At 43.6% G+C, this 15865-nt stretch overlaps 1 protein-coding gene across 4 annotated transcripts in view; it reads left to right on the top strand.

Moving 5' to 3' along the window:
- The window catches only part of LOC8042667, a 41564-nt gene extending 26914 nt beyond the window's left edge, over positions 1 to 14650 (top strand). For all 4 annotated transcript variants that reach the window (XM_029966750.4, XM_040502342.2, XM_002415685.5 and 1 more), the window contains exon 2: positions 12076 to 14650. In XM_029966750.4, the coding sequence (XP_029822610.2) occupies positions 12076 to 12417 (342 nt within the window). In that variant the 3' untranslated portion in view covers positions 12418 to 14650. The remainder of the gene's footprint in view (positions 1 to 12075) is intronic.
- Positions 14651 to 15865: the final 1215 nt, after the last annotated feature.

Raw genomic sequence — 15865 nt, 5'->3', positions numbered from 1 at the left:
CGTTACACCAGCAAAATGCCGGTGTAACGTATAGACCTTTTTTGCAAGGACGCCGCTATCTTGAATTGTCGTCACTTCCAGTATGGGCGAAAACATTGTTTTGCTGTCGCCACCCCAATATTTGACATTTAGGACATAAATGTAACCGTCACACATTTTCGTTTTGCCTCCCCTCTATTTTTTTACTGTTTGTGGGTTGAAACGTTCTGATATTTTTTCGTTGCCCATACCAGATACTGTAAAACCCTTAATGTTCGCGAGCCCTCAATTTTCGCGAATTTCGCGAATTGAATAATTCGCGAAATTTAAGGGCGCGCGAAAATTTCGGTCCTTAAGATTTTCAATGCAGGCGTCTGGAATTCGCGAAATTTAGTGGTCGCGATTATGTCATCTGTGACCAATTCGCGAAAAATAGGGGCCGCGAAAATAAAGGGTTTTACAGTATGCCTAGTTGGCGGTCGGGGGCGAGAGTAAGCGGAAAAGGTCTATATGTAACGATACATTTCCTCTTTATAACTGTAACGGGAACGAGTTCCTTTTTCACATATGAAACTTGTAACGGAAACGTGTTCCAAAAATTGGAAGGAACAAGAAACAATCTTTTGTTCTTTTTTTTTGAAGAATGTGTACAACACTAAATCTCACTCTGGTAATGGCTATATTGGTACGATAATTATAGCGCCACAATCGCCGCCGGGAACCTTTCTTCCATCATTCTCCCTTCCAGTTAATTCGCTCCTTGAAATTCTGTAAGTTACGAGTAAGTTTCGAAAACTGCTCAGTCAGTCCACTCTACAGACCACCTGACTCTCGGGCAGAGTTCATTGACTGCCTAACAGAAAGTCTAAATCAGGGGTGGCCAGGCTGACCCGGCCTAAGAGCTGCAAACAAAACCACGAAACGTCCGAGAGCCGTACGGGGGGGGGGGGGGGGGGCTTGGGAGGGGAGGGGAGGGGAGGGGAGGGGAGGGGAGGGGAGGGGAGGGGAGGGGAGGGGCAGGTGCAGGGGCAGGGGCAGGGGCAGGGGCAGGGGCAGGGGACAGGGCAAAGGCAAACTTTTGTCCAGAGCAATAAACGAAACTCGAACTATGTTCAATCTATCCGAGTCAAAAGCAGTCCAACTGTATGTAAGGTAGCAGTAGCGCAAGACTACCTAACCGCAACCTGTCTTTCAATTTAAAACATGTTCCATTTCTCTTTTTGGGGAAGTGCTCATGTGACCGGGAGGGAGGCAAGGGAGAGGGGGGAGTAGGGGAGGGAGCCACGAGCCACACTTTAACATGCGAAGAGCCACATGCAGTTCACGAGCCGCAGCTTGGCCACTCTTGGTCTAGATGGTATACAATTGAAGTTCCCTAAGACACCTGTCTTATTAGCGGGAGATGTTAATTATTTTGGTAGCAACTGGGCAGCAAATGAGGTCTCTAGCAGTTGTGCAAACAAGAGAATGGTTGAAGGTTCTTCAAATGGCAAGTTATTTCTGGGCAAATTGTCAAATCTCCAACGCGTGGTGATGATCATGGTGTAGAAAACCCAAGACTGTGGTAAAAGCAGGGAAACATGGTTGAAGAAGAAAGACAGGGAAAAAGAATGTCTTAAACTCAGCTACTGCATTTATTTCCTCAATGTCTTATATATCTACAACCTAACCACCGACGTCACAAGGTCCAACCTTTGTTATCTATACAATCCTACCCACACTGGTCTTCACCTCAACTGTAAACGGTGACCTCAATCCCAAACTGAAAGCTGAAAATGGAAAGCTGTTTTAGATTAATTTTTTTACAACTCGTCCCGAGTTAAACTGAAAGCTGAAAATGGAAAGCTGTGTTAGATTAATTTTTTTACAACTCGTCCCGAGTTACTGATCAAATAAGTGACTATTGTGTTGTATACGATATGTTTGACTTCTGAATTGAAAAATGTGACTGTTTAGGGAAACAAATTTTTGATTATAAGAGCGCAAACGTTTTTGTTGTCAAGGGTGTCCATATTTTCTAGCTCTTTTCTGAGTGGGTTTGATAAGCGCTCAGTGAATGAAAATTGGGTGTTCAGGAATGAGGAATCAGACTGCCTGTAGTTCTGTAGAAGACATAGCACCTAGGCTCTTTTTGCTTTATAACTAAAATAAAATTAAGCATACGAAAGTGTTTATAGGGACCTGCGAAGAACCCTGGCAAGGAACATGACTGGGCCCCTTATCATACACATTTCTTGTGCTTTAAGAAAGAGAGAAAAGAAGCCAAGCAAAATATTTTTGATGTTGATGTCTTAAAAATGTTAAGGTCTGACTTGAAGAAATTTTGGAGGGTTGTAAACCCACATCCTGCAAGTGTACTTACACACTTGAGTACTGATTGCTCTTTACTTAGTGATTCCCAATTGGCTGATCAGTGTCACGAGCATTGTTGCGGTGTTTTTACTGAGGAGGATACCCTTTTAGACTCGGGTACATTACAAACGTCTGTTCAAAAGCAATATGAATGGTATAGTCATTTCTTGCCATAGGGTGAAATGTGCCATTGATAGCTTGCCTCTGGATGGCATGTGCACTAAGTTATCACAACTTACCAAAGAATTATCTGTCCCTTTTCTAGGAAAGTGGTTGCAACAATTCATCTCCACAGGTGGATGGCCAAATGATTGAAAAATGTCCATATTATTTCTGTTTCTAAGCCGAGGGATAAAAACGCTGTTGATAATTACAGACCCATCTTGCTTACTTGGGTTTCATGCAAACACCTAGAACATATTATATTGTTGCAAATTATGACCTACTTTACTTCCCATCAAGTTCTTTTTACTAGCCAGCGTGGCTTTCAGCTTGGTCGTTCGTGTGAGACAGTTTGAGTTGGTAGCTGATCTTCATAATTCTGTTGACTCGTCTAAACCAGAGCCGTATATGTAGAGAGTTTGGTCAATGGGAGGCGCGGGCAGAGCCAGGGCGTGCGGCAGACTCGGAAAGAGGGCTTGGCATGCTCCCTTGACCAACCAGAAGCCGAAAAGGATCGCCTAGCGGTGGTAGCGAGAAACAGTTCTGATCAAAGGTCTATGTTCGTATATGGTTTTAATAAGCGCGTAAGGGTGAAGTGTAGTAACTCTTCGTGGTTGAAAATAGGGTGCACGTGTTGTTTTGATCATGATCATGCAGAAAGATGTAAGGAACGAATGCGCCGCTCAACTCTGTTTTGCGCGGACAGAGTGTGACCGCTCGGACGGCAGATTCCCGGCCCTCGGCGCTTGGCGTACGGATTATGTCGATCGTTCCGCTAGTTGCACTCTTCCACCATCATTTTGGATGACCGTGATTGAAACATCACGTGTACCATATTTTCAGCCATAGAGAGTTACTCCAATGCAGTTATCAGGTTTGTTTCTCGCGACCACCGCCAGGGTATTATTTCCGGCTTCTGGTTGGGAACATTCGAATTTCTGAAGACGCCCTGGAACACGCCCATCCCACTTTCGGCCAATGGCGCCTCCGCATTTGTCTCCTATACTTCCCAACGAATGGCCAAACTCTCTACATATACGGCTCTGGTCTAAACCTACAGATAATATTTTTATTAATTTTGCGAAGGAATTTTACGGCACTCCCCATCACTGGGTAATGCATAAATCAGTGACGGGACTGCTGTTCCATTTGTGCCAAAGTATGCCAAAGTGCTTACCCTGCTACATCCTGCTACATTTTACCAAAATGTTAGGAATTTGCACCAACATTGTGCCAAAACTTAATTTCACTTTATTAATACTGAAAATATAATAGCTTCACTACCCGTCTAGATTGTTACGATAGGCTTATGCGAGTTTTAAGAACTTTTGATTGTTGCCTCAATAACACACTATTCTATTGCATTTTGTATCAAGGATGGAAAGTACTCAGAAGTTTCGCAATAATCATGATGTGTGGTCTTTTTTGGCAGGTTAGTCTTGTTGAGTGCGCTTCTCACTATGCACTAGTGTACTGCAGAGAGGCGACAACAGCGGAGTAGGCACCACAATACAACTTCGGCTTCTATATATGATACCTGTTTCCAATTCGAGATAAGCAAGGATACTTCGGTATTGCAGGAAGTTATATATGCACTCTTCTGTAGGTTTATCTGTTATGCCAACTCTTTCATTTAGTTATCACTTTTATAAAGGTGTGAGTAAATTAGAACTAAATTGGCAGGAGCAATGCCTGGACGTTTGGGAAGAACCTCAACTAGTTCGGCGGAATTGTTTTCAAGAAGGCATATTAATAACTCACATGCCAAATTTTGTTATGACATTCTTCATAACTGTAATTAATGTTCATATTTAAATGTCAAGGGCTTAATCTTTATCTGAATTATAATTTGAAGTTTTATTACAACCTCTACAACTTGAAGGAAACATTAATTTAGTTGCTCGAAATTATTGTATTGTAACATTATTTCGGTGAAACTCTGTGCTTAAGAACTCCGCCAATTTTTTTGTAGTCTTCGATTTTGCTGGAATTTGACAGACCACACCAATAACCCTTTCTCAAATGATAACCAAAATATTTTATAAAAATAAAATTTTTCCGCAAAGTTATTGAATGTTAAGTTACGCCGGCCGCGAGGGTTCCAGGAGGCGAATCTTTACTGCCAACAAGAAAAAATCCCTACTTCTTTCTACCCTTGTATGTCACTGGCAAGCAGGCGGACGAGCACCGCAGGCAGCCGGGAAGTGGCTTTTCGGGTGCCAGCGATCGAGATTATTTTTTCATGGCTTCAGGATTAAAAGTTCCTTTGCAATGGGTAGCAATCTGCTCCACGGTAAATTGTAGGAGCAGTGCCAGAAAAAGCTTCTTTTTTACCCTTGGTTTTGTGGGAGAAACAAATGTGCTTCCTGGCAGCAGTGGAGGCCAGCCGCGTCAAGGTGCTTTCGCACGAGCTGTGTGCCGAGAGAACTAGTGTCACATGGAACACTCTCTTTTATGCTCGGAGTACTTTACGGCCGTGTGCTGCAAGTTGAGTATCCTTCTGCAGCTGGAACAGCTTCAAGAGAGGCAAGTGCAGACTCAAGCCGGCTGTGGCCACTACAATATTCGTCCAAACAGGAGCGCTAACAATATCGTGAAAAAAAGTGAGGTGCAGTCACATTTGTTGTTCACAATTGCCCCAAGTTTTTTTGTTTTTTTTAGAAATATTACATATTTTTGTACACCGAATCTAGCTCTGTGGCTACTGTCGGAGTTCCACTCATGCGGCCGGTCGGTTGAAGACGAGAAGTGAAACGTCTAAACAAAGTTCAAGTCCGAGTTCAGCATGACTTTCAACGCACTGTTCTTTGTGTCTGGTATTACAGAGGTTTAGGGAGAAGGTGTTGAGGCTCAATTTAGCTCCATTAATATACGATAGAGCTATTGCCTTGTTTGTCGAATGGGTGACGTACAATATTCTCACAGAAGAGGTGGTGGAAATTTCTTTATTTTATTCTATTGTGGACAAATATTATGTAGGACTGAAAAGTTATTAAAACTATGAATCTACAGCTGTTGGAGGCTGTTCAAAACCCAATCGTAATTAACAAAAATATTATATAGAATTACTCCCTTCCCATGTGCACTCTCAGAATAATGTTTGAGTGTGTTAAACTCAAATCTGGCAGTAAAAAAGAAACAAGAAAAAAAAAAACGGTATGGGTTGCATATGCTCGAGCACACAGGTGGCTGCTGGCTCATGAAAAGATTGTGCACCACTTATTATGGACACTGAAATGCTTGGTTCAGCATCCTTTTAAGCACCAAGGAGCATAGGCATACTACAAGGGTAGTTACAACTGCGGCAGTAACTTTTCTAAATAAATTTAAAAAAAAACAAATGACACGTTCTTTGAGGTAAGACGAGCACATGGGGCAGCTGTACCCACATTCTGAATTCTCCGTGGTGCTTAGGTAATTTTTCAAAAAATGTATTGCGCGACTCTTTGACCTTTTTTCGTCAGCAATACTGCTAGCTTCTGATAGAAGGAGAACAGATTTGCTAGCGATTTTACAAAACTAGGGAGCGACGGCTTGAGCGTACCGAGTTGCAAAAGCAGTTTTCTGAAAATCCCAATTGCTTCCGGTCTTTTAGTTTTTACAAATATAGATTATTATCAACTTCAGATAGTTTGAACGCCCATTTTCTCGTTGTTAGACGAGAGAAAGGCGGGCGTGGGCATACCCTATTGGAGTCACAGCAGATCATGCTGTCCTTCATCAGTCATCTTGTTACCGTGTCTGGTGCTTCTCCACATAACTAAGCACAAGTTCTGTGTTTGAGGGAACCACTCCTGCTGTGCAAGCACCGCTCACAAAGGCTTGCATGTAACTGACAAGGCAAAGTAGTTGGACAGGTCAACACATTAATCTTAATATTTGAAATGATATGAATGAAAATTAAGTGTGCGCTCATGCTCCACAATTTAATTTTGGCTGCTCCGAGAGCTGTTCGTCGCTGACTGTGGTCGCTGTCGCTCGTCTCGTCGCTCACTAAGTCGCTTACATGCGATTCGGTCTTCAAGGTCTCTCGTTCTCACTCCCCGTAAGGTCATTTCCCTGGAAGGCACTCGGTCCAGTGCTTTTTCTCTTTTTCGTATACCATATTTTCCGGGCTATAGTCTGCACCCAATGTATGTCCGCAGGGGCAAATTTGGGGTCAAGAAAAAAAGTTTTTGCTTAGCTAGTTCACACACGGTGCATAGTTCGCATTTGGGGCGTAGTCGACGCGAAAATCTTCTTATACGCGGCACACCTTGACAAATGTCTGCTTTCTTAGTTCACAAAGAAGCTTGTATCGTGCATAAATAATCATTAACATACTCTTTTATTCACAAGATTCGTTATGTTTGCTCATAATGAACGATCTTGAAAAACAAAATTTCTGCATAGTCTGTACGCGTAGATAATCCGCACAGCCCAAATTTTTAACTTATAAGCATGTATAGTTTATGGACTATAGCCCGGAAAATATGGTACATTAATGCCCTTCATTCTGGCGTCGAATCTTGCAGTCAACAGACGGTTTCCAAATATATCTGGCAGATAATGCTAAACCTCTTCAAAACAGAGCTGCTAGATTCATAGCTTGTGGTTATTCCCATTTTGCCAGTGTAACCAGTATAAGACCCGATACCTTTCCATGCAAGAAGGCACCTTGAATGCCATTTATTCGCAAGCTTTACCACAGTTCCTCGCATTGTAGAGTCTTTTCTACAGGCTGCTCACTATATATCGTCCCGCTTGGATCACCCCCTTAAAACTAATACCACTTTTGCACACACTAGTATACTGTAAACAACTTAATTTCTGTGAATTGCCTACGATTCTCGAAAAATAGGTCCCGCAAACAATTCCGGTAAAATGTAAGCACATTGGAATCTATATTGAGATCCCACCGCGTTGCAAAAATTAGAACCCGCAAATTATTCCAAAACTTCGGCTTTAACTTAAGTCACGAAATATTGAGCCTGCGAAAAATAAGTCGCTTACAGTATGTAAAACAGGCTGTCGAGCGACCGGGAAAACCGTAAATGATCAGGGAATAGTCAGGGATATTGTCAAAAAGCCAGTCCAAATGAAAATGAGCCAGAAAAGCCATTAAGTGCCCTGAGCAAAGACTTGAGAACTTGGGGGCAGAAAAATAGGCAGTAAATTCTCCTTAGAGCGGAGCGCGGGCTCTTCTCACCCGATGTAGAGTGTGCTACTTTATGCAAAGGGAGCAGCTGACAAATCCAGTCCAAGCCTTTCCTTGCCTTGGATTGGATTGGATGGGATTAAGGGCATTGCACTAGGCTAGATATGGTTTGAGCTACTAGATTTAGTAACAAATGGGAAAGCCACTGACCCCAATCCAATAAGCCGAACGTATCCGAAAGTGTGCATCTGGCGGCCATGCGGCCATTCGGTTTTTGAAATGTGTGGTTGAGTGTCGTGCTTTCATTGTGCTTCCGGAAGTGGCCTCTTCATTGACGATGCCGGCGGCAAGAAAGTGCTTGTTTAATCCAGAATGGACGAACTTGAATGTTTCGGAAAATGCAAGTTCGATTAAGCCCATGCAAAATTATCCTTACAGTGCTCAATACTCAGTGTCTTGCGTTGTAATGGTCTTATATATCTAATCGCCTCTAGTGGTCAGGGAATTTCAGCAGAAATTGTCAGGGAAAACCCGGGAAAGTAGGGGAATTTCAAAATAATAATTTGCTAGACACCCTGTAAAAATTCACTTGTGGCCATTTCGAATTGAAACAGCCTCTCCAAAGAAAGTTTTTCCATCAGTGATCACCTGTCCTTTGTTTCAGCTCTTGACCTGCTGCAGCTTGAATGGGTTGTAAAGTCCTATGTCAGCTGACCTGATTGTGCATTTTTTTTTTATGCATGTTTCTTTGTTCCTCTTTTGTGTTGCGTTTTCTCGTGGCAGAATAGACCATTTTCTAAATTTAGTCTGGCCACTTTGATCATCATTATCATCGTCTGGGGAACGACATCTGTGCCATACTAGTGGCAGCCTTCTAGTGACCCATGAAGAAAGAGGTTGAAGATGCTCCTAAGTGGACGATGCGAGTTTTTTACATTCGAGGGGGTTGGTAGGATGCGACGCAGGAATCGAACACAAGAGCGTAGTGTTCATTCCTAACTCGTATTCAGTCACTCCGCAAGAGGCACAGTATCGCCTCTAAACCCCTTTGGCTTATAGAATTTTATAGAGGCGTCTATGTGGGTTGGAGCTTCCTTCTGACCGGTTGTAGCTTTGTCACCATCAAAACTAAGAGTGATTGAGAAAGAACTGCAGAGTGAACACTTCCTCGCCTGCCGTTGACTTGCAAAAGTGACGGTGCCTGATAAAATAAGAGTTCATTACCGCCATTAGTATGGCAAAAATGATACTGCTATACGAGCCAGCAGATAGCACTGCATTTTGGGAAGGGTTTATTGCACTGAAAGAGTGTTTTGTATGTTTAGTTTTTTGTGTTTTTTTTTCGTTTCCTTATGTTTAGTTGTCTGCGTCCTACTGTCACAAATAAAAAAAATAAACTTGATGAATAAAACTTAAAATTATTGTTTAATGCGGCTAACTTCTCCCGAGAAACATAAAGTAACTGAGACCGTACATACCTTGACGACCGACTCAAGCGGCCATGCAAAGCTCTTTTTGGAAGCGGATGGGTATCTAGAAGTTTCTCAGCTTGAACAAACAACAATATTCTCGAGTCATTTGGAACATTCCAGTCATGCAAACAAAAGAAAGATTAAAAAAAAATGAAAGACGTTTACAATCCCCTGTAATGCCGAATTAGAGCGCAGCTGTTGAGGAGGAGAAGAGGAAGGTGCGGAGGGGAGGCTGTGCCCCTCCTCCTCTCCTGCTCGCCTCCCATTTAGGAGAAAATTTTCCGCTAAATTTGGCGAAGAGTTTTTCCCGCTAAATTTAGCTGGGAAATTTTCTGCTAAATCTAGTGGGGAAATTTTTCCGCTAAATTTAGCGGGGAATTTTTCTGCTAATTTTGGCGGGGAAAATTTTCCGCTAAATTTAACGGGGAATTTTTTTCCGCTAAATTTAGCGGGGAAAATTTCCGCTAAATTTGGCGGGGAAATTGTTTCGCTAAATATAGCGGCAAATTTTTTCCACTAAATTTAGCGGGAAAATTTTTCAGCTAAATTTAGCAAAAAAAGTTTTCTGCTAAATTTAGCGGGGAAATTTACCCATATTGCACCGCGCAATTACGCTGACGGCGACACCGCTCAAGCCGGAAACAAGTGCCTAAGAGCTGCGCTTTAGAAGGACAAGTGCTGGCTGGGATCAAACCCCAGACAGGGGTGTGGGAGTCGATCACGCTGCTAACACAGCTATTCGCACGCAGCAGCATTGCGTTTTTCTTCTCTTTTTTGTGTATTTGTATAAGCGATTGTATTATGTCCCTCTATGTAATGCCCAACCTCTGAGGTACGTAATTAATTAAAAATAAATTAGCGTTGCTGCAAATTCCTGACATCTCGGGGAAATGTAGCAGGGTAAGCACTTAGGCACAGCTGGGGGTTCGGTGGCCAAGTGTGTGCTCGGAGCACATGGGGTGAAAGCGCGCACTGCAGAGCCGAGGGGGTTCAATCCCCTCCCCCCCCTGCCCGACCTAAATGAGCACTGCACTGGCATGCATCACTACTGCATGATGCATGTTAAGGGCCCCAGGCTAGCGGTGGTACACTTGAAGCTTATTGTAACAGACCTGGTTACAACAGACGTTTGGATATAACATACCGATTTGTGAAGTTAGGTTGGTTTTCCTCTATGTACCATTGACTCAACTTCATATCTGCATACAACATACTTTTTTACAACAGACTGAAATCTTGGTCAAAATCAAGGTCTGTTATAACGACTTAGTCTGTATTACACTGGCTAAATTTCTCATCTTCAAACGGCCATTGGGGCTAACTTCTGGTTGTCTAAACGTGCACACAACACAAGGGAAATTTTAATTACCGGTAAAAATCAGGGAATTGGAGAACTTGGTGGCAGAAAAATAGGCAATGAATTCTGCTTATATAGAAGTGGGGGCTCTGCTCACCCAACGTAGAGTGTGCTACCCGATGGAAAGGGAACAGCCGACAAGTCCAGTCCAACCCTTGGAATAAATTGAGGGCGCAACACTAGGCTAGATCCAGTTAGAGCTACTAGATTTAGTATAAATGGGAAAGCCTCAGACCCCAAACCAAGCCTTAAGCCGAAAGTATCTAAAAGTGTGCATCTGGCGGCCATGCCGGCCATGCCGGCCATGCTGCCATTGGGTTATTGACGTGTGTGGTGTAGCGTTGTGGTTTCATCGTGTTTCTGGATGTGGCCTCTTCACTGACGATGTCGGCAGCAAGAAAGTAGTTTAATCCGGGCTGGACAAACCCAAACATTTCGGAATATGCAACTAGGGATAAAGCCCGTGCAAAATGACCCTCACTATGCTCAATGCCTTGTGTTGTAATGGTCTTATTTAAGGGGAGACACCCCCTGGGAGGGTCAACTTTTGAACCCGTGACTTAAAATCAATGAAATTTATAGGGTAGGCTGGTGGTCATGCTAGAGGGTGCATAACAAAATTTCAGGTCTGTCGGTTAAGTGGGAAGGAAATTAGCGCAGCTTCTATCTGCCAGACCCCTACATTGTTTAGTTAATCTATCGTTGGAAAACTATCACAATATTCAAGATTTTTATTTGCTAGATATGTAGCAGAATGCCTAGGAGGTGTGCCTATGGAAAGCTTTTTGTAAAAAGTCATTGATTTCTATCAATTTTCTCTTCAGCAAAATCTGTCAACTTTTTGGTGTTCTGTGTCTCCGACAAAATGTCAACATTTTTTATAAAAGACATCCGTAAAGTGACAAACAAACTCCATAGGCGCATTCCTTATTAAATTTCAGTCAGGAAAAGTGAAGAACGAGCCTTCCCTGTATTGCCATTATCAAACGATAGATTGACTAAAATGGAATTTATACCAGAAAGTGGAACGGAGAAAAATGTGTTCAAAGTGCTCCAAACCCTACCTTTTCTTTAGCTTCGGTGGACAGAAAATAATTTATAAAAAATTAACTATGCTGCATAAACTAGTGAAAATTTCTGGGAATACTCTCTGGATGTAGAGGGATGTAAATATGTAATTTTCAAAATCAATGTTTTTTTGAAGAATTTTTTTTTTCTCTGGGTAGTGTCCCCCCTTAACCACCTCTACAGTTGTCAGGGGATTTCACCTGAAATTGTCAGGGAAAACTTGCAAAAGTGAGGGAATTTCAAAATAATAATTTGCTAGACACCCTGAGCAGATGATTGCCAAATGTACCTGACAGATAATGCTGAATCTCTTCAAAACAGAGCTGCTAGTCATAGCTTGTGGCTATTCTCACTTCACCAGTGTAACCAATGCAAGACCCATTACCTTTTTATGCAAGAAGGCACCTTGAATGTCATTTATTTGCAAACTCTGCCACAGTTCCTCACATTGTAGTTTTTTCTGCAGGCGGTTCAATATATATTATATAGCTTGGATCGCCCTCTTAAAATTAGTCTTAAGTTTGCACAATTTCGACATCTTTTTGCAGGTAGAAGTGGCCAACAACCATGCGGGAGACACGCTGGCCTTGGCACCGCCCGACACCCGTGCTGCCGGCGACTTTGGCGCCGGTGGAGACATGGAGCTCGTGAGGAATGTCGGCGGTGCCTCGGCCGGCCCAAATGGCACGGCAACGGAGTCCCCCAAGCGCTGCACGTGCGCAGCGGGTGGGCCCAAGTGCACCGAGTGCATTGCCATCGGGCGCGGCGCCGTCAAGGTGCAGATGGAGTCGTGGTCTCCGCAAAAGACGACCGTCTTCGGCGTGATCCTGGTGGCCTTTGTGATCTGGGCGGTGGTGTTCGGGGTCTGCCTCAGTGTCTTCAAGCTCTGACATATCCTGGCAGGAATGCACACGTGTCTGTGGCCTCTCGGGCTTTGTGTAACGTTGCTGTTCATTCTTTCCATAGGACAAACGGATCGACATTGCCAAAACACTGTTCAGAACTAGGTTACACCAGGTGTAGCGATACCCCAATCCTCCAAGTGCATGCAGAAACATTTGGGACAATGCTCGAAAGGCTGCTGACAAAGCCTTTTCAGAGTTACTTTTGCTGCTTTGTGTTCTGCGCATCTGGTGCCGCATATTTTCTAGACCCTTCGCAGATGGCCACCGTACACTTTGACAGCTTGCTGCTGTGGTCGCTCTGTGTTTTTGCGGCTCTGTCAAGTAGATACACGCATTAACTCGTGACTGTAGCAAGTTTCATTAGGCAACCTGTGAAAGTAGGCTGGAAAAGTGTTCAACTGCAGTGTCTGATAACAGGCAAGGTAGGCATCTGCTCCATCGAATGGAGCAGATATGGAGAACAGAAAAGGAGACTCTTGACAGTATGGTTGCTGACAGACACGTCGTGACAGTTTCCTCGATGTTGCGAGACGCGCACAATTAACTATCTATTTGACGAAAAAATATCATTTTGAGCCAAGAAATTAACTCTTTTTTGAAAGTCGTAGCCACCTTTGAATTCTGTGTGGTTAGTCCCCAACTCTGATTCTGAGGGGCTAATCCTCAACACGACTTTTTATCCCCAGGTTGATTAGAACTGGCCATTCTTGTCAGCTCAATAACTGCAAATCCACTTCCTTGGAAGTTTTTTTTTAAATTTCTTTGGCAACGAAGTGTACTGCTCCAAGTTCCGTTGCATTCAGTTTCGAAATCCCTCTTCCGGTAAGCCTCTTTTGACTCAAAGCAGCGGTCTCTGGAGGGAGTACCTTTGGGCACTGAGGTTCTGAAGACTGTGGTTGTCAAATGATTCGAAGGCAGGGAATTAAGCTGGATCTAGTTTAGAGGGAATTAGTTTGAAGACACTAAGGTATCATACTTTCCTTTAAGATTGCCCTTTTATATTCCTGAAGCTGATACCAAAGTAAGTACTAGTGGGTGGAACTGTCCCCGTGTTGCGATTAACACCAAAGAGTGCAATGGATAAAAGGTGTACTAATGCATCAAAGGCCAAACGGCACAGACAGCATGTATAGCAGAAATGTCTGTTGAAGGGTGATGGCAGCTATAGCAGGATATGTATAGTTTGATTTTTGACCGGTTGGATCCGAGTGACAATTCATATTTTTTCTAGTCCAAATAGGGGGTATGCATGCCCCTGCAAAATATTGCTGTATGAAACGCTCGTGACTTTCAGGGGAGGCAACCTCATTGCACCGGCGGAGGGACGAATCTGGTGTTCTCTTATGCGGCACCTGGTTTCACGTAGCAATTGTGTAAATGTATAAATGTGTGCTTTTTTCATTGATATTTCTCGTGGAACTTGCGCTGCTATTAGAAGAACGTGACCTAGTTGATTCAGGTGTCGTATTTATATAGTTTCAGATGTCAGCACGATCCAAGGTGAAACTTTGGCTTTGACAAGTACCAATCATTTTAATTTAAAATGTTCATTGTCTAGTTCAGAATTTTGTGAAGCCTGATAAGTGTGGCTGTGAAGCTTGATGCTGATTGGGTAATGGGGAGGTCACATGACCAGAGGGCAGTCGAGGAGGAGTGAGGTAGGAGAGGAGAAGCTCGAGGGTATGAAAGGCTCTTGAAGATCGCCAGAATGATAAAACGATTAGCGGTAGTATCGCTTCATTCCATACTCCATTTCACCTTGCGTGCGAACGCTAAGAGCTATCCTAGCCAATCCCCGCTCTCTGGAGGTAGTCCGTAATATGCTTTCCACGCGTTGCTGTGCCGCCTCTGCATGGTCACGTGACGCACAGCCTTGAATTGGCTGCGATGGCTTGTAGCATCCGCTGCACCCAGGCGTAATGTGAAACGGAGTATAGGAGCAACTATCGAAGGAATTCTGTTGCATACGTGAAACTCGGGAGTATTGCTAAACGTTTGTGATGCTAGAACATTTCATGTAAGCAACAGTTGCCTACCAACTTGCCATACATTTTTCAATCTCAGATTCTATTGTCTCTGTTCATTTCTCGTCGTGGCTTGTGCTGTTTGGTGCGATTGTACATATTGTTCCTGCAGCTGGCGATTGGACAGGCCAACTGCAGAGAAAAGAACTGTGGTGCAGCAATTCTCCAGAAATAAATCTCTTTTTCGAGACGGGGTGCTGGTCGTGTTGCTCAGTCTGCCCAAGCTGAATGTCTAAGTGCCCCAATGACCTCTTGGAAACGAGAACGGTTTATTCAAGCATCTTTTCTTCGTGGACTGAAAGAGTTGCCGGGCTTCAAGAATGGCGGCAACCCTATGATCCTTGCGCATCCCAGGTAGCCGAGACCTGTTGTTTCGGGGGGGAAAACAAAAGAGGGATTGTTTCATGTTTACATAGGCTTCAGTTCGACAAAGACCAACGCATAAAAGGTTGGAGAGGCGTGGCAAATTCTAGTAATAGGTGACATCCACCTCGTTAGGTTGTTAGTCTGTTGCACTTGTCACTGATAATTTAGAGAACTATTCTCTGCCCCTTGCACATTTCTAACGGCACACTTCGTGTTCTATACTCGTCACTTCAAGAGAAAAAGCAAGTTTTGTGAATGGTTCATATGCTGAGGAAAGTAGTTTCTAGAAGATTTAGTTGTGGGAGAAAACAATGCTTTTTGCATTTCGAAAGAAAAAAAGCTTGCGTTGCTCGGTATAATTACTTCACATGCTAAAAGGGAAGATGGGGCACTTCTAGATTTGAGAAAAAACACTTGAATTGCGTTCATTTGGCCTTTAGATTAACAGATATCAAAATTGTATTTCAATGCGACGCGCCGGAGAGCCATACGAGCAATTTCAAAATAGGACTGAAGCCCCGCCTCCTTAGCCTTGGGCAGCCAAAAGAGCCGTCGATGACGTCACGGACAGCGACTGTCTTTCGCGTTTTTCTCGCGTTTAACAATACTTGCACAGCAAATGGTTTGGGTATTCGGGTTCACGGGGTAAAAATACACTAGAATTCACTTCTAACTCATTTTTTCCAAGAAGCTCCGTAGCTTCCCTTAACCAGAGTTAACCAGCCCTTTTAGACCGTTCTCACCAGCCAGTTTGGCTACCCCACTGCTGTTGCAATGCATCGAGGGCACTTCAGTCATTCTGCACGTGCGACAACCTCGCTGGAGCTCTACGCAGGCGAGGTTGTCGAGCTTTCACACTATGGCGGAATAGCATCACAATGTTCATGCGCACCTCTGAGTGTCGGGACACAACACTGTCCTGCCTTCGTTCATCCATTGGGAAGGCAAAAACTGGTATTGTGCTATGACACCTAGGCTCACATGCTTTGCAGCCCTTCGCACAGCAGCAAGGCATTTTCGCTCATGCATTCCACGCTCCATGG

This window comes from Ixodes scapularis, unplaced genomic scaffold (genome assembly GCF_016920785.2).
Source record: "Ixodes scapularis isolate PalLabHiFi unplaced genomic scaffold, ASM1692078v2 ptg000324l_1___fragment_1__unscaffolded, whole genome shotgun sequence".
Taxonomy (NCBI): domain Eukaryota; kingdom Metazoa; phylum Arthropoda; class Arachnida; order Ixodida; family Ixodidae; genus Ixodes; species Ixodes scapularis.
This window is presented reverse-complemented; position numbering and strand designations above follow the sequence as displayed.